The sequence below is a fragment of the Condylostylus longicornis genome, unplaced genomic scaffold (assembly GCF_029603195.1).
Source record: "Condylostylus longicornis isolate FDR11 unplaced genomic scaffold, ASM2960319v2 ptg000002l, whole genome shotgun sequence".
NCBI classification, from domain to species: Eukaryota; Metazoa; Arthropoda; class Insecta; order Diptera; family Dolichopodidae; genus Condylostylus; species Condylostylus longicornis.
Genome location: NW_026577971.1, coordinates 1184241 through 1200628, shown reverse-complemented (window position 1 = coordinate 1200628; position 16388 = coordinate 1184241). Strand labels below are relative to the sequence as shown.

General features: G+C 23.7%; 5 protein-coding genes across 7 annotated transcripts; 3 read left to right on the top strand and 2 right to left on the bottom strand.

The window, feature by feature from the left end:
- The first annotated feature begins 57 nt into the window (after positions 1-57).
- On the top strand, positions 58-711 carry LOC129605767 (COX assembly mitochondrial protein homolog). The gene is made up of 3 exons (XM_055515698.1): positions 58-86; positions 159-266; positions 325-711. Exons 2-3 carry the CDS (start codon positions 188-190, stop codon positions 627-629), a joined length of 384 nt encoding a protein of 127 aa, XP_055371673.1. The 5' UTR covers positions 58-86; positions 159-187; the 3' UTR covers positions 630-711.
- Positions 695-1807, bottom strand: LOC129605750 (tRNA-splicing endonuclease subunit Sen2). 3 transcript variants are annotated; one of them, XM_055515689.1, is made up of 3 exons: positions 1748-1807; positions 1009-1639; positions 695-951 (listed from the first exon to the last, which is right to left on the bottom strand). In XM_055515689.1, exons 2-3 carry the CDS (start codon positions 1487-1489, stop codon positions 695-697), a joined length of 738 nt encoding a protein of 245 aa, XP_055371664.1. In that variant the 5' UTR covers positions 1490-1639; positions 1748-1807. The 3 variants fall into 3 exon arrangements, with proteins under 3 accessions (XP_055371664.1, XP_055371657.1, XP_055371647.1); XM_055515682.1 differs by having other exon boundaries at positions 1715-1788; XM_055515672.1 differs by having other exon boundaries at positions 1009-1799.
- Positions 1808-2554: 747 nt separating this feature from the next.
- Positions 2555-4877, top strand: LOC129605742 (N-alpha-acetyltransferase 60). The gene is made up of 7 exons (XM_055515660.1): positions 2555-2643; positions 2716-2772; positions 2839-2956; positions 3008-3172; positions 3247-3467; positions 3527-3638; positions 4002-4877. The coding sequence occupies exons 2-7, from the start codon at positions 2756-2758 to the stop codon at positions 4131-4133; spliced, it is 765 nt and encodes a 254-aa protein (XP_055371635.1). The 5' UTR covers positions 2555-2643; positions 2716-2755; the 3' UTR covers positions 4134-4877.
- Positions 4878-7565: 2688 nt separating this feature from the next.
- On the bottom strand, positions 7566-9996 carry LOC129605734 (acetylcholine receptor subunit alpha-type acr-16-like). The gene is made up of 4 exons (XM_055515648.1): positions 9786-9996; positions 8866-9059; positions 8079-8715; positions 7566-8016 (listed from the first exon to the last, which is right to left on the bottom strand). The coding sequence occupies exons 1-4, from the start codon at positions 9865-9867 to the stop codon at positions 7637-7639; spliced, it is 1293 nt and encodes a 430-aa protein (XP_055371623.1). The 5' UTR covers positions 9868-9996; the 3' UTR covers positions 7566-7636.
- A 3749-nt stretch (positions 9997-13745) lies between these two features.
- On the top strand, positions 13746-15744 carry LOC129605547 (acetylcholine receptor subunit alpha-like). The gene is made up of 4 exons (XM_055515380.1): positions 13746-13894; positions 14177-14358; positions 14463-15111; positions 15241-15744. The coding sequence occupies exons 1-4, from the start codon at positions 13822-13824 to the stop codon at positions 15615-15617; spliced, it is 1281 nt and encodes a 426-aa protein (XP_055371355.1). The 5' UTR covers positions 13746-13821; the 3' UTR covers positions 15618-15744.
- The last annotated feature ends 644 nt before the right edge of the window (positions 15745-16388 follow it).

Here is a 16388-nt window from a genome sequence, read left to right as displayed (position 1 = left end):
ATATAACATAAAAATTTCATTTGATTTTAAAATTTAATCGAATAAACAAAAATGTTTACTGGATAAATTTACTTCAAGTTCAGCTGGTAAGCAATGTCAGAATATAAATAATAAAACTAAAGTTAATTTTGATATGTTTATCTTGATTCAATGATTAGAAGAACAATTTCTTTACTTGGAACGGAAAATGGTTTTAGCTTTCGAGACCAACCCAACCTCCAATGAAAAGAAAATTTTCAACAACCTCGGGGGTCCTCATGGATTAGGTTATTTTTTTGCCATTAAATTATATTAAGCACGAGTAAAGATTTCATATTTGCATAGGTGATCCTAATGATAGATCCTTACGTCGCGTTGAAAAGGAAGTTATGATTCCAAAAATCATGAGAGATCGAGCGAAAGAAATGCATTGCTCTAAAGAAGTAAAAGAATTTGAATCTTGTTGTAAAAACCATAATCTTCTAATGGTAATAAAATGTAGACAAGAAAATAGTGCCCTGAAAGATTGTTTAGGGAAATGGTATAAGAATGAGCAATTTCAAAACGAATGCAAAGAAATATATTTAGAAGAACGCGCGGAATATCGTAGAACTGGAATACCAAAAAAACATCGCGTACAAAAAATCTAATAAAAAACAAGAAAAATGTTTTGTAAAAATCTATTGTAATGTTTGAAGCTTATTGAAATACAAAATTAATTATTTCTAGATATATCAAACCTTTTCAGAACTATTTCGATCACTTTGAACTCAGTTAATCTAGAAAATACTTGATTTAAGTCTGTGATATCTAGGTCCACCGGTTTGATGACTTGCAAAACCATTACATCTTTATCTGCGGATTCAGCTACTCGTTGTATAACTTGGATACTTCTAGTCATTAAAGGTAAGTTATCAGCCAAAATTACAACAAAACTTGCATGATATAGACGAACATTCTCCTTGTATAATACTACAATCATTTATCGAAACTATATTCAGTATCAAAACTATACTAAACTATACTTACAAAAATTTGCACCATATTTAATTCCAGTTTTAATTATCCATTGATTGTATTTTAAATAAAGGTATGCCACTAAGCAATTGATAAAATTCGGCTTCAACTCACAAAATTTAACAAATAGTTCGAAATTATTTATGACATTTCCTTGAATGTCTGTAATTTCTAATGTTTTAACAAAATGAGCCAATAAAAATGCTTCTTCTAGATCCAAAACTAAAGTTTCACATGAATGTACGGTTTCATCGGAGGTAGGAAAATCTTTATTTCTTCTGACAATATTTGGAGCACTTCTTGAGGCGGAACCTTTTCCAAAACAACCATTATTGTATATTAAAGAAAAATTAGAACTATCAATCACTTCAACGGAAAACCCGTTAAAAATTGCATTTATCTTTTCCTTTTCGACTAATGGAAATGGCAAACTTTTTATTTTTTCTGCTAAATAGAAAAACTTTTTCTTTTTCAACTTTAATTTGTACGTCATATTTTATAATATATTTGTTTTTACAAATGATCCTCGCTTATCCATATCAATGGATCAATATAGAACACAAATTTTTAGTGTACATTATATGTGTACCTATAGTAAATACATCAACATGCAGTGATGTACGCAAGGGCAAGGTGCCCAAAACTGAAATCAAAAAAAAATATAAGAAAATTCTAAATATAGAAAATCAGATGTTCTTCGCTATTTAACTATTTATACATATATGGTTGCGAGACAGAATTAAATTTTAACTTTAATTATTAACAAACTATTTTTAATAATTGTTATATTATTAACAAATTATTAAAAATAATAAACTTTATCCCCGTGAACGTAATTTTTAATACCAAAATGTTATTATTTAATTTTTTGACAAGTTGAAATTTTAAAAACATATTCTTTGACGTTATCAAAAGATAAGTCAATTATTTTTCAATCAAAACTAGCTGCGAGGCTTATTACCACGGCTGATGTTTTTGTCATGTCAAGCTTATTACATAATTATAGTTAAATTGATTACTGAGAAACAGCTGACTTTGTATTTCTTTCACTTATAAAACTATGTAGCTTATCCACGACGGCTGATAGAAATGATATATTTTGGTTATGTTAAGAGCTTCTCTAACTACATAAAAGAAGTTCAAAACTGAAATCTCATAGAAAAAGTTTATTACGCTTTCAAAACTTAAAATCATTTGTTAAAGGTAACAAGCCCCGAAGGCAGCTTCAAAATATCTTGCTTAAATAGTAACTGAGTCATTTTTTGACAATGTCAAAAAATATGTTTAAATAAGAACCACTTGCCAAAATATTAAAACATAATTGTTGTGGAAAACGCCACACTCATACGATAAACTTTATATTTCTTATCTAAGTTAAATGGATAAAATTTAATACGATTCTTCATTATAAACATTGAAATACATTTAAACCAATTTCAATTTTCATTTAGAATTTTTTAAAAATTAAAATTTCCGTAAACAAACTGTCGTGCAACAAAAAATAATAAGCGACATCTACTGACGCGATAATTTGACGCTATATGTATTTAGGTTGCACTTGCACCTTCATACAGCTGAAAAATGGGTTTGTAGGTGTTTCATTCGTACAATAACAAGATCTATTAAATGACAATTTAAATGAGAAAGGTATTATTAGAATTTTAAAAAATATTAAAAACATCAAATCAAAAGCAAATCAATTAAAAATTTTTAATTTAGGAAGACGTATTGTAGAATTTGGCATATATAAAATATATGGATGGCGCAGTTCACTTGGTAAGTTCAGTCGGAAATGAATTTGCAATTTTCTACTTGAAAGTAATTTTAATAAACTAAATTTAGGTATCACCAACAAAAATGTGATGAAAATGGTAGAAACAAAATCCCTAACGACCAGGTACCTTTATGTTCCATTACGGATGTTCAGTTGAGATTCCTTTGTCCGGATGACATAGATGATGTATGATGGGACTTTAATTTTGACTGCTTAGCTTAAAAAAAATAATTTTAGGTACGCACTTTGTGCCAAGATTGGTTTCCTATTGATTATCCGCTTGCGTGGTATGAAGCAATTACCTCAAGCTCCCGTTTCTTTGCTTTGGCGGCTGTATACAACCTAGCTATTATTGGTTTAATCGTGGCCGAAATAAGACCTTATCGTCATTTAAGTAAAGAGGTAATTTTATTATTAAATTCAAGAACAATGAATAAGTACTTCTATATAAAGATTAAATATATATTTTAAATTAGGACAAAGGTATTTTACCGGATTCAATGGGGCGCACTGCAGACGTTGGTTATATATTATCTTTAGGAGTTCATAGAAAACATAGGCGTAATGGAATAGCATCGCTGTTATTAGATTCATTAATTCATCATTTAACGACGGCAGAAAGATTTAGTGTGAAAGCCATTTTTCTACATGTATTAACAACTAATCAGCCAGCAATTTTATTTTATGAAAAACGAAAGTAAATTATTTCTTATGAACTATTTAAAATTATTGTAGGATTTCTTAAAATTATTTTAGGTTTCGTCTACATTCATTTTTACCTTATTATTATAATATAAGAGGAAAAGGAAAAGATGGTTTTACGTATGTAACATATATAAATGGAGGACACCCACCTTGGGGCTTATTATATCCTTTTCAAGACAATAATGTTTTGTTATATTCTTGATTATTTATTTAATTAATTTTGTTTAAGTTTTATGTCGTGTATATACATATATCGGGAATAAAATTTCCTTTTTCTCAATCTTCTTGCTCTTCATTTTTCAATTTCTTTATTTGTCTCAGTGACTTACCTTTCTAAAGTAATTTTTTAATCCTAATCTCTTAAAGTTCTATCTTATTAAAATTAAAAATTTTTTTTTCATATATTTTTATAAATTTTGTATAATTTTGAGTATACTCGTGTGCGAATTATATTATGTATATATGTGGCAAAAAATCATTTTTTCTTAGTTAATTTTTCTATTTAATTCCTTAACTCCGGTGCACAGATCATATTAAATATTGGAGTTCAAAAATTTTATCAGTTGGTGGATTTTGCAGTTGGATTGGAAGCCGTATTCAGCACGTTTTTCATTGGTTGTTTCGTAGAACTGTTTCAAGATTTAATTTTGCACATTGAGGACTAATTTGAATTTATTTTTTGTTTTTAACATAGAGTTTAAACTGAAGAAGTTTTTTTTATATTTTTTCAAATATATGTATTATTTTTAGATAAATACATATATACAGTCTTACATACACGTTTTCTCATAAAAATTTGTTACGGTTTCTATGTAAACATACACACATTATGTATGTACATATATTTAAAATTTTAGCTACAATTTAAAACAAAAATCTGTTAAATCTTTATTTAATATTTATTAGAAAAAAAGTATTTATTTCACATATATAGAAGAAAACCTTAACAGAACTACAATTTAATTTTTCATATGTATTATGTTATTAAGTTTTAAAAAGTGAATAACGTGTAGGTTCAAAAATGATATTAGCGCAAATAATTTATATGAAACCAAATCGTTTATTAAATTGCACAATTTTTTTTTTTTAAATCGTTTAAGGATTATTGTAATTTTATTGATATGGAATGCATTCTTCAAATATGTGATTATTAAAAAGAATTACAAGTTTGATTTACGCCGGCTATAAAGTAGATTTTTTTAGTAAAAAAGAACAAAATATAATAAACATTTAAATTTGATTATTAATAATAATTTAATTTCAGTTTTAAAAATTAATTGTTTTTTTTTTTGACTTGCGACAAGTTAGTTTTTATTCAAAAGTATGTATATGTATATTAAGTAATTTATTTAAATATGGAAAATAATTTGGAAAGGTTTTCTTACCTAATCAATCTTTGGTTTGCAAAAATAACATACAATTTAAAAATTTCCCATAGAAAGAATGCATTTTACATAATTAGTTTTAAGAAAATGTGTATTATTACTTCTAGAAATACCAAAGTATATATATATATATGTATGTATGTATATATATATTTTTTTATTTTACCTGACTTATTATTAATATACATATAAACTTTATTATATTAGAGCTTTGATTAAGCTTATTGACAAATTAATAAATATTTTTTTTATATTTTTAATGTAAAATTAAGTAATTTGAGCACATTGGATATAATAACTGCCAATATGAAAAATTTACATTTATATAAAAAAAAAGCTAAAGTATTTTGATTTAAGATAATTTTATGTTATTTCTGCCTAATTCTTCCTTATTTGATTTGATTTAAATTAATTAATCAAATAGTGTGAATCAATAGAAAAAAATTCAAGTCAAACGTTTTGCTAGTCTTTTATTATATTAATTGAATTTATAATATTTTCATAAAGGTCTGGACAAAAATATTAAATAATCAAAAACATATATACATATAAAACGATTATACATCGATTTTGGTTCTTCTAAATATAAAATTTATGAAATTTTAAATTATTTGCAAAATTTTGCTATATATTTACATTAAAATACTAAATTAATTAAAATTTATATAAAAATTATTCGAAATACTAATAAATTTTTTTGTTCAAATAAAAATGAAATGATTAGAAATTCTAATATTAAGGTGGTATTCATGTAATAAGTTTAGTAAAATTTGAAAAATCAAAAATTATTTAAAAGTCTAAAATCTAAACTTAAATTATTATGTATAAAAATTTGAAAATCTGAATTTTTAAAAATTTTCATAAATTGTTATTCTTACTTTGATTTACATATTTGGAAACAGAAAAATTAAAGTTTTATTTTTTAAAATAAAATCAAATCTGATAGTAATAAACTGCCCTAGCTAAGAAAAAAACGTTGTGATAAAAAATTGATGAATTAATTTAATGATTCAAAAGGGAAATAAAACTAAATAGAATATTTAGCAGAAATATTTATAAATTTCTTATTAAATATATTTATGTAAATTAAAATTAGAAATAATCAAAGAAAAATGAAAAAAAAATGCATTAGTTCGAAATTAATCGATAATTAATTTTATTATAAATTTATTATCTTCCTTTATATTTAGATAAAAAAAAAATTAAAACAGTATACGTATATAATGCTTGAAATATTGTTCTTTCTTCATATTTTTTTGCTATTTATAAATTAATTACTAATTTTCATGGAATAAATGTTGCATAATTTAGTGTATAGTATTATATAAAATCTTGAAAGTAATTTTAGCTTTATTTTTAGTTTTATTATTTTTTTTAGTTCAAATTTAAAAATATATATTTTAAACAAGATTTAGAAAGGAATATATGTAAATGTATGTATTATAACAAATCTCAAAACTTACAATGAAAAAAAAATTTTATTATTACAAGATCCCTGAACACAAAAATCGTATTGAATGAATATCAAAAATAAATCAAAATGTGATTTTAGATCAAAATAAAAAATTTTAAAATCTTTAATATTAATATTTACGATTTAATTTCTTAATAAAATATTTTATGATTAATTTAAATATTTTTTTAATATATGAATTTTTATCTAATACTTTGTTATAATACGAGTATCATAATATTTTCATAAATTTTTTCTATAATAGCTTTTTTTTTTTGCTTCGGTTAAACGTTTAATTTTAATAATAATTTTCAGGGATTACTAAAATTTAATATTAAAAAAAAAAGGAAGATGCCAAAAAAATAATTGAATATAAAAATTAAAAAAAAATAAAAAAACAAAAATAGATTAATTAATATAAGAATGTAATTTGTTAAATTTATAGTTGTTAAGTTAAAATATTTCTATTAAACTGTGGACGCATAAACGTAAAGTTTATGTTCTTTATTATTTTACTGAAGTGCTCGTTGTTTAAATGTTATTTCATTTTTTTTTACATATTATATTTTCAATGTATAAAAGAGAGACACTGTGTAAATAAATATTAAAATGTTTGAAAATATTTTTAAAATTTTGTGTAATCTTTTCTTTATTAATTTTATATTTCGAATATCTTATAGACTCAATATTATGCTGCAAATGTTTAATGAAGAAGAACTGTGATGAAGTGAAGAAGAGATGGCCTATATTTTTATTTAAATACAATTATTATTGTTGCTTTATGTTTTGATTAACCCAATTTGTATTAGAAAAATTCTTGTTTTATTCGAATTTTTGGAGAATTAATAATAATTTGTTTTTCAAATATTTATACTTATTAACTGTTTTTAATATTTACATTTATTAATAATTTGTTAAATGACGATTTCTATTAGAAATTAAGAGAATTTTCAATGTCTTTTTGAACTTATAGTACCAACCAATAGAATTTGGGAAAACAAAGTTATCAGTAATCAAGTACTGATTTCTGATCAGCTCTGATTTTGATGAGGAGCAAGCAAAATACCTATTTAAAACTTGAATACTAATTTAACTATTTGACTACATGTATGCATTTTGTATTTTATAATTTTACATTTAAAGAATTGCGTGTGTTTAATTTAAAATGTGTACCGTGTACAATAGTTATTTAACTTATATGCTTTTTACACCTTAAAAAATAAAATACTAAATGAATAAAACTATAAGGTAATCAAATATAATTTATTTACATATAATTTTCTGATTCTTTTTATATAATACCCATTTTTTTTTATTTAAATTTTAAACTGAATATTTAATAGCTAATATAGCAAAAATAATACAATAAACAATAAATGAAAGTCTATCGATTGCAACTGCAAAAGTTATCCAATCATTTTTTATAATTTTCTTTGATGTTGATGGTGATGACAATTCAAATATTTGGGGATCTTGTGAACTATTTCCATCAATTTTTGGTTCATCTTCATCATTATTTACTGTGTTGTCAACACTTACACTTAAGTGTGATAAACAAAGTATGTTGCAAACATGATTATTTAAGATATTCCTCAAGTATTGCGGTAATCGTTTTTCATGATTAATATCTGCTATATATATCACACAAACAGATATAATCATTGAGAAACTTGTTAAAAGTAAACTGTTGCATAAAAATAAAACTATACGAGAAATAATTTTTAATATGTGACGTATTTTTTCCATTTTAAAAAAAAAAAATTACCTATTAGTGGTGTATGATCAGCTAAAATTGGTAGCAATTGTCCAAAATACATTAAAAATGCTAATATTAATAGAGCATTGATACCATTTAGTAAAATCTTTTCTCCACATTGTGGCGGTAACCAAAAACTAGATAAGATCATTAAAATAATACATGTTGCTGGTGTTATTATTAATATTCTATGTAAAGCGGTTCTACGTTGTAACTCAAAACTAAATTCAACATAATCATAATTTGTTATTGGATCAGTTCCATTCTGAACTACTATTTTATTTGTTTTCCATTCAGAAATAACTTTATCTTCTTCACTTGTATCAAAGCATCGTTCTTGTTTTTTTGGAAAAAATTTTATATCTCTTGATGCCCATGTACCTAATTTAAGTGAACAATTTTGTTTATCATATGGCCATAATGAAAAATCCATATCACAAAAAACTTTAAATTCATGTGGCGGAACCCATAACATACTGCCATCATTATATGCAATCATTAAAGTATCTGGATATGTTTCCATTGATTGATCAACAGAATTAAATGCAACAACTTCCGGTTGCCATATTTCATGTACAGCAAAATTTAAAAATGATATATTACTATAATCATTACGATTCCAAACAAGTTTAGGATCTTTCCATTCCTATATATACATATATCGCATTAATATAAATAAAAATTTGTTAATTGTAGTAAAACATACAAGTATTTAAAATATATATATTTTGATCTATAATTAATATTATAAAATCAAATCAATAGTAATTTTGTATAAAATTTATATAATACTTACTATTACAAGCCATAAATATATTTTAAATATTCCAGCATGTTCATCTAAATCAATTGCTATATAATTAACACATAATGATATAAGTGGTTTTGAAGACGGTTTCGAATACTTATCGTAATTAACTAATAAATCACGTTTTAAACGATCTAATTCATTATCTTTTGATAATTGTATTGTTGTTGTATTTGTAGTGGCTGAAAATTAAAATTTTCAAAATTATTGAACATTTATTTATTAAAATTATGAATTACTCATATATATATATATATATATATATATATATATATATTTACAAAAACAAGGGTTCTTAAAAAATAAATAAAATATTTCAGTTGTTATACTTAATAAGCTTGAACAAAGTATGAAAACATAAATGCAATTAATGAAAATTAATTAGAAAGTTGGAATGACCCTTATAATGGTCGGCGAAGGGAATGAAATTTTTGACGAGTATATATTTTTGGTATTACGATTAGCGAATTCGCCTAATGGAAAAATCTAAACTATCTGCAAACTAAGTTCATAAAATTCTACAAATTATTGTAAAAAATATTGATTGTTTAGCATAGATTTATTATTTTCGGTAGCAATATTTTTTTGATCTGGCGAATGAAAGTAAAAATATCATTCGATTCGCCTAGCCCATTCGACTCGCCTAGTCCATTCGACTCGCCTAGCCATTCGCTTCGTCGATCATAATAAGGGTATATATAGTTTTTGACTTTGTTCGAATGAAATTAAAGTTGCCTCGTCATAAACGAAATATTGTTATTATAATTATATTAAAAATCGAACCCTGTAAATAGTGTTATATTCGTATATATAAGTAATACTATATTTGTTACTTTACATCAAATTTAATCCAATAATGATATGTCCAGAAGGAAGTTCTATTTATTATTACATATGTATATACTTACCAGGTTCATCATTTTCAGCTGTTATTAATTTTATTCCGAAAAAAAGACAAAAAATAATTATTGTTCTTTTTTTTAATATCATTTTTATTGAAATATTGTGTATTTTTTGTTTTTGGAATTACTAGAACGCGAATATATACAGAAAAAAAAGTAAATTAAATGAATGCGATAATAATTTATTTATTCTCGTTTTTATTATATTGTAACAAAATTTCACTTATCAATTTTAATTTTTTTTTTTTGTATTATCACTAGAACAGACCGAAGGAAACTGAATTTAGTCTTTTAAAGGGAATACTAATTTTATTACATTTTTGAGAATAAAAATTTGTTACTTTACTTTTTCTTTATTCATTAATATATATAATATGGTATGTATGCATGTATATATATATATAATCAAGAGTGGGGCTTTAAAATCTCTTTTTTACATTATTGTATATAGTCTAGGTATTATTTATCATTATATTATTAAGAAGGAAATTTTTAAAAAATCTCAAAATGTACACATACATTACATACATAATTTAAAGTGATATTTGAGTATAAAAATCAAAAGTGATATACTCTTATAATTATGTATGTATTTTGAATAATTTTGTATATTAAAAATAAGATCAAAATAAATATTATTAATTGAGAAAAATAATTTAATTTTTATGTATAGATTTAAACAAAAATACGGTTCGAAGCATAAATTATTAAATATTTTTTTTTGAAAATTACTAGCGATATTAATAAATTGTAAAATGCAAATTTTAAAGTTAAAAATTATGTATGTATGCGTTTATAACTTATACAAATAGGTAAAAATATGCAAAAAAATGTATAGGTACAAAGGGTATATTTTGTAACTGGTTAACGGTAGATATTTTCCGTTATTTATAAATTCTGTTATTATAAGGTTTATAAGACTAGTTTTAACAATAATTATTTGTTTCTACATTTTTATGTGTATATGAGAATAATCACATTTTATATTGGAAGGCAAATATATAGGGACACAAATAAATATTGCAATTAATAGGCATGAAAATTACAATAAAAATTTAGACTTTAAAAATTTTTGAATATCTTAATTCTTATTGTTTTAGCTAAATTACACAAATATATAGGTTATTTTAATTGAAATACTTGTTTGCAAAGCGAAATAATATTGTTTTTTTTTTTTTTGTAATTTATGTTAAGATTTTAAATAAATGTTATGGTATGTGTGAAAATTTTGAAATCTAAATTTACTTGAACTGTTATAATTTTTGTTCAGAATACATATGCTGCTTTCTTATTTGAAATATTTAATTAATTAACTTATTTTAAACTTAGCTTATGTCTTAAACTTAACAACGTATATGTGAACTAAAAACTTATTGAAAATAAAAATAAATTATTATTAAACCTCGTATACATATATAATATTAAAATATTTTCAAAAAAAAACATTTTTTTTTATTATATAATCTAATTGAATTAATTTCATAAGCATTTTAAAATATTTTTTGTTACTTAAATAGCCTAGATTAGATTATAAATAACTAATAAAATTTTAATGAATCTTCCAAAAAGAAAAACTTATTACCTATTATGTTTATACTCGTACATACACGACTAAGAGTATACATATTATAATAGAAATACAATGTACTTTTTCCTTATGTTGAAATTACTTGAATTATATAGAAAACGTTTATAAGCCATTTAATCTTTGTTGCATATATGGGAACATAAGTCTAATGCAGAACTAAATAAAATTTTCGCATACAAAGCAACAAGCCATGCAAAATTATATACTTTTTTCTAGGTGGGAACCACTCATATTATATTATACATTAACACATTTCGGTAGGAAGATGGTGTTACGGATTCACTAGTATAATGTATCTTAATTGCAATCCATTTTATATGGATGTCTTCCTAAAAACCTAAAAAACGCAAAATCAATGTATTAGTTTTTTAATTCTATATAAGATAAAATGAAATAAACAGCTTAATGTAGCATTTAACATGGATTTGATTTATTCATAGCAGCGAGATGTCCATATTATATAGTTTGATGTTAGTCTTATGTCAATATATAAAACACAAGTGAATTGCTACTAATTTTTGCTGCAAGAATTCTCTAAAAAGAAACAATTTTTGGAAGAAATTAAAAAATATATATATATTTTTTAAGAAAATATCCCAAATATGTAAATGTTGTTACCTTAATTATAAAAATATCCTAAAGTTGAGATCACAAATTTGTAATACATATCAGTGATGTAAATTCAAAAAAATTTTCGATTCTCAGTGTAACAAACCAGAATTCAAAGTACTACTTTATCGATCTGTGTAATAAGTATTGTAATATATAATATCTGTGTATTCATATTTTAGCCATAAAAATTTTAGAGTTAGACAATTTCTACTTCCTTGTAATTTTAGTTAAATTTTGTTCACTGTTGTCGTTGCAAATAAAGTTGTAAATAATGATCTCTATTTTGTGTTTTTTTCAAAATTATTGAGTCACATTTCAACCAATCGGAATATTACACATATTACATTTCTTATATTGGTTTTTGATGATTGCTAAAATTTCCTTGGGCAGCATTTTAGATTTCTTGGTTCTGAAGCATCCGCGCTCGTTACATCATGCTTGCAATATTTTTTTTTATGATTTGGATTGTAGGTTATAGTAAAATGATCATCTTTTAAAAGCTGGCAATGCCCCAACTGGAGTATTTGTAATCCACTAAATTAAAAAAATTAAAAAAACAATAAGTGTGTTCAAAATTGAAATATTCGCAAACTCACAATACTGTAGTATTTATATACATATCTATTTGTCACTAATATGACGTGTTAAAAACAATTAATAATATAGACTGATTTTAGGAAATTTGACAATAGTAAATAATAGTAAAAAAGTTGACAAACGAAATAAACTATTGTATTCGATATAATACAAGAAAGAATTAGGATTTTATTCCTAATAAAAGAAATATTTTTATATAATATAATGAACATACACAAGTAGAAAGTATCACAACACCACACAAATTTAGTTTTAAAAACATCGCATTTGGCATGTGAAAGTATGACATTCTTCATCCCTGGTACGTACTCTATGCATAATATACAAACATGTTTAGTTTATTATTTCCTTATTTATATTTTGTCACTTTTGCAAAATGCTCTTGATAAAAATAATATTAACAATAATCCATTATTATTCACTCAATTTATATATTTATTTTTAAAGTATATAAATCAAAATATTTTAATAAAATATGATAAAATTAAATTATGATGTAAGAAAATTTCTCTCTTTCTGAATTTGAATGAAATGTTCTTAAAATATATACATATAATTTTTAAGTAGAGACCTCAACCATTGTTCAACCACTTAATGTCAGCAAAAAGTAACAAATTGTAATACATTTTTTTCTATTTAATTTATCATATATAATATAAAAAAAAACATTTACTATAATATAACAATAATAATAAAATTCTTTATTATGAAAGCATAATATTTTGTTATTATTATACGAATACATATTATATTCCAAATTTAATTAAATGCTTTTTTTCCTATTTTGTAATGGGATTAATATTATTATCAGAGAGAAGTGAGGTTTTTCTTTAAGATTCTTAGAAAACATTAAATAAAATATCTACTATTAAATTATGCTTTGATTAAGAAAGTATTTTGTTATACACACATAAGTGATACGTGCATATTGTATAAACATACAATATAATATTTATGTCGAATATTTTTGTATAGGAAAGTAGAACTTTAAAAATAATAAAAATTAATTTTATAATATTATATTTATAACAATAATACATAATAATATTTTTTTATAAGGGTGCGTATGGATATTGAAAAATATTATAATTCTCATTTGAAAAAACAAACTAATGCAACATGTTATTTTTCAGAAATATCTTGGTATTTGTGGTTTTCTTAATTTTTAGTGCGGCTTAATATTTTCAATTTTAGAAAAAAATATTTTAGTTTAATCTTGCAGTTTATATCGTTCGGTTGAAAATAATGTTTAAATTATTCAAATATATTTTGTGTTTCATTTTAATTGGATTTTATTCAGTGTCAGTTGTTGCTGATGGTAAGTTTTATTTAAATTAACTTGTAAATATTAATTAATATCGAAAAGTGTTATACATTTTCAAAATAAAGACTGTAGGACAACAAAAATATATAATTTAAATTTTCAATTGTAATTTTGAATTCATTACATACGAAACATTTAATTTAATTTTAATTGAGATTAGAATTTTTAATTTTCGTTCATTTTCACTTGGTCTCCTTCAAAATAAATTTTTAAATAAAACAGCAATAAAAGATACAATAATCTGTGTATCCTTCTATTTTAATCTTTTATATATAGAATCATCTTGGATTACATCTGAAGAAAGTCTCCGTAAAGCATTACTTTCCAATTATATACAAACAGTTATTCCAGTTGAAAATCACACTCATCCTATTAATGTTAATGTTGCATTGATTGTTAATCATATTGATATAAGTGATATTGATACAAAAGCTATACTACATGGTTCTTTAGATTTAGTAAGTTACTTTTAAATTTAATAATTTTTATAATATCAAACAGAAAATTCGAATATAGTTTATAAAAAATTTTTTAAAACTTATTTAATTTTGAATTTATTTAGCAATGGAATGATAATAAATTACAATGGAATCCAAATGATTTTGGTGGTCTTAATAGTATTTATTTGACAAAAGAAAAATTATGGGTACCTGATTTATCTTTATATAATACTGCAAATGGTATTCTTTTAAATATTAAACATGAAGGAACTATAAAATTATCATCAAATGGAAAAATACATTGGACACCACATGTTAAATTGGAAACATACTGTAGATTAAGTTTAAAATATTGGCCATTCGATAAACAAACATGTCCTTTTATATTAGGATCATGGGTACATTCTAGTCGTGCTCTAATACCATATTTAAGTGAAAATCGTCCAATTCTTGATATTTTAGCAAATAATCATAATTGGAAAATAACTAATACACATTCATTTATTGAAGAAAAAATTTATGCATGCTGTCCAGATCCATATCCATCAATAACATTTACATTTGACTTGGATAGAAAATCTCCAATGTTAGTTTGGTTAATAATAACAATAATATCAAGTATAATATTAATGTGTTTGGCAGCATTCTGGATTCCACCATGTCGTGGTGAAAAGATTTTATTAAATGGTATAGCACTACTATTGAATGGTTATTGTATAAAATATTTTATAGAAAAATTACCAAATTTTTCACAAGATTTACCATTAATAAGTAAGTTTTCGTTTTTACATGCATATATATATATATATATATATATATATATATATATATGTATATATATAACAATTAGTTTAAAATTTTTATATTTGCTTGTTTTTTTATTTGTGATCAATTTTACAGTTACAATACAAGTTTCAACATTTATTTTGCTTACAATATCAGTAATTGTATCAATAATCTTATTAAGAATTTCAAGTAATTCTTGTGGAAATGGAAAAATTAATCAAGGATTTAATAGAATTTTACGTAATAAGAAACTTAATCAAATATTATGTTTACCATATAGAGATGAAGATGGCATTCAAAAAGATCAAACTGAGCTTAAAGATCATTTTGAAGATGGAAAATCAGCTGATAGTAATTTATTAATTAAGAAACAACAGAATTTAGGAAATAGCGAAAATGATGGACTTATTCTAGCGATATTTATCGATAGAATATTTTTCTATATATATATAATAATATTTTTAATTTTAATTTTAGTATGCTTTATATAAATATACTTGAAAATGGAAAAATAAAATATAAAATATAACGATTCATTAACGATGCCATTCCACAAATTACACATTTATGCTGTATAAATGCTATAGTGAAAAATAAATATTGAATTTTAAAAATTAACGCCAAATACTCAGTTACACATTTCTCACCTTGCTATCAGTTCTTTTGTGCCATTTAATTTCAAACATTTAAGTAAAAAAAATCATATACAAATTCACAATAATCCACAACTGTATATGTATGTAACAGGTTTTTAAAATTGTAGAATATTGTTTAAAAAATATCGAGGTGGACGCATATGCAGACGACCTTGCTATCCTTGTTTCTGGGTTTGACCATCCAACGATCGTGTACAGTGACTTAGAAAGATCCCTGACCGAGGCAAGTAGACTTAAAATAAACCCGTTGAAAACGGAGCTAATACTTTTAACGATAAAAAAAAAATCCGGACTACCAGCTTCTGAGAATGGGTTGTGTTACACACGCTATTAGTCCGACGGTTAAGCAGTTAGGTATTGTGTTGGACCCAAGTTTTAACCTGCATACCTCTTTACAGCTGCAACAAGATGATTTTGTAGCAGTTGTACAACGATCCTTGCAATATGAAGCTGTTGTGTGGTAGCCGGCTATAAAACCGTACCAAGATAGGTAGGGTTCAAAGAATTGCAAGTATCTCCAATTGCTTCCGGTGGAATTACATATTGCAAGCCTGGCGGTCAGCCAGGGTGATCTGTTACACTCGCCACGTCAACCAGCTAACCAAC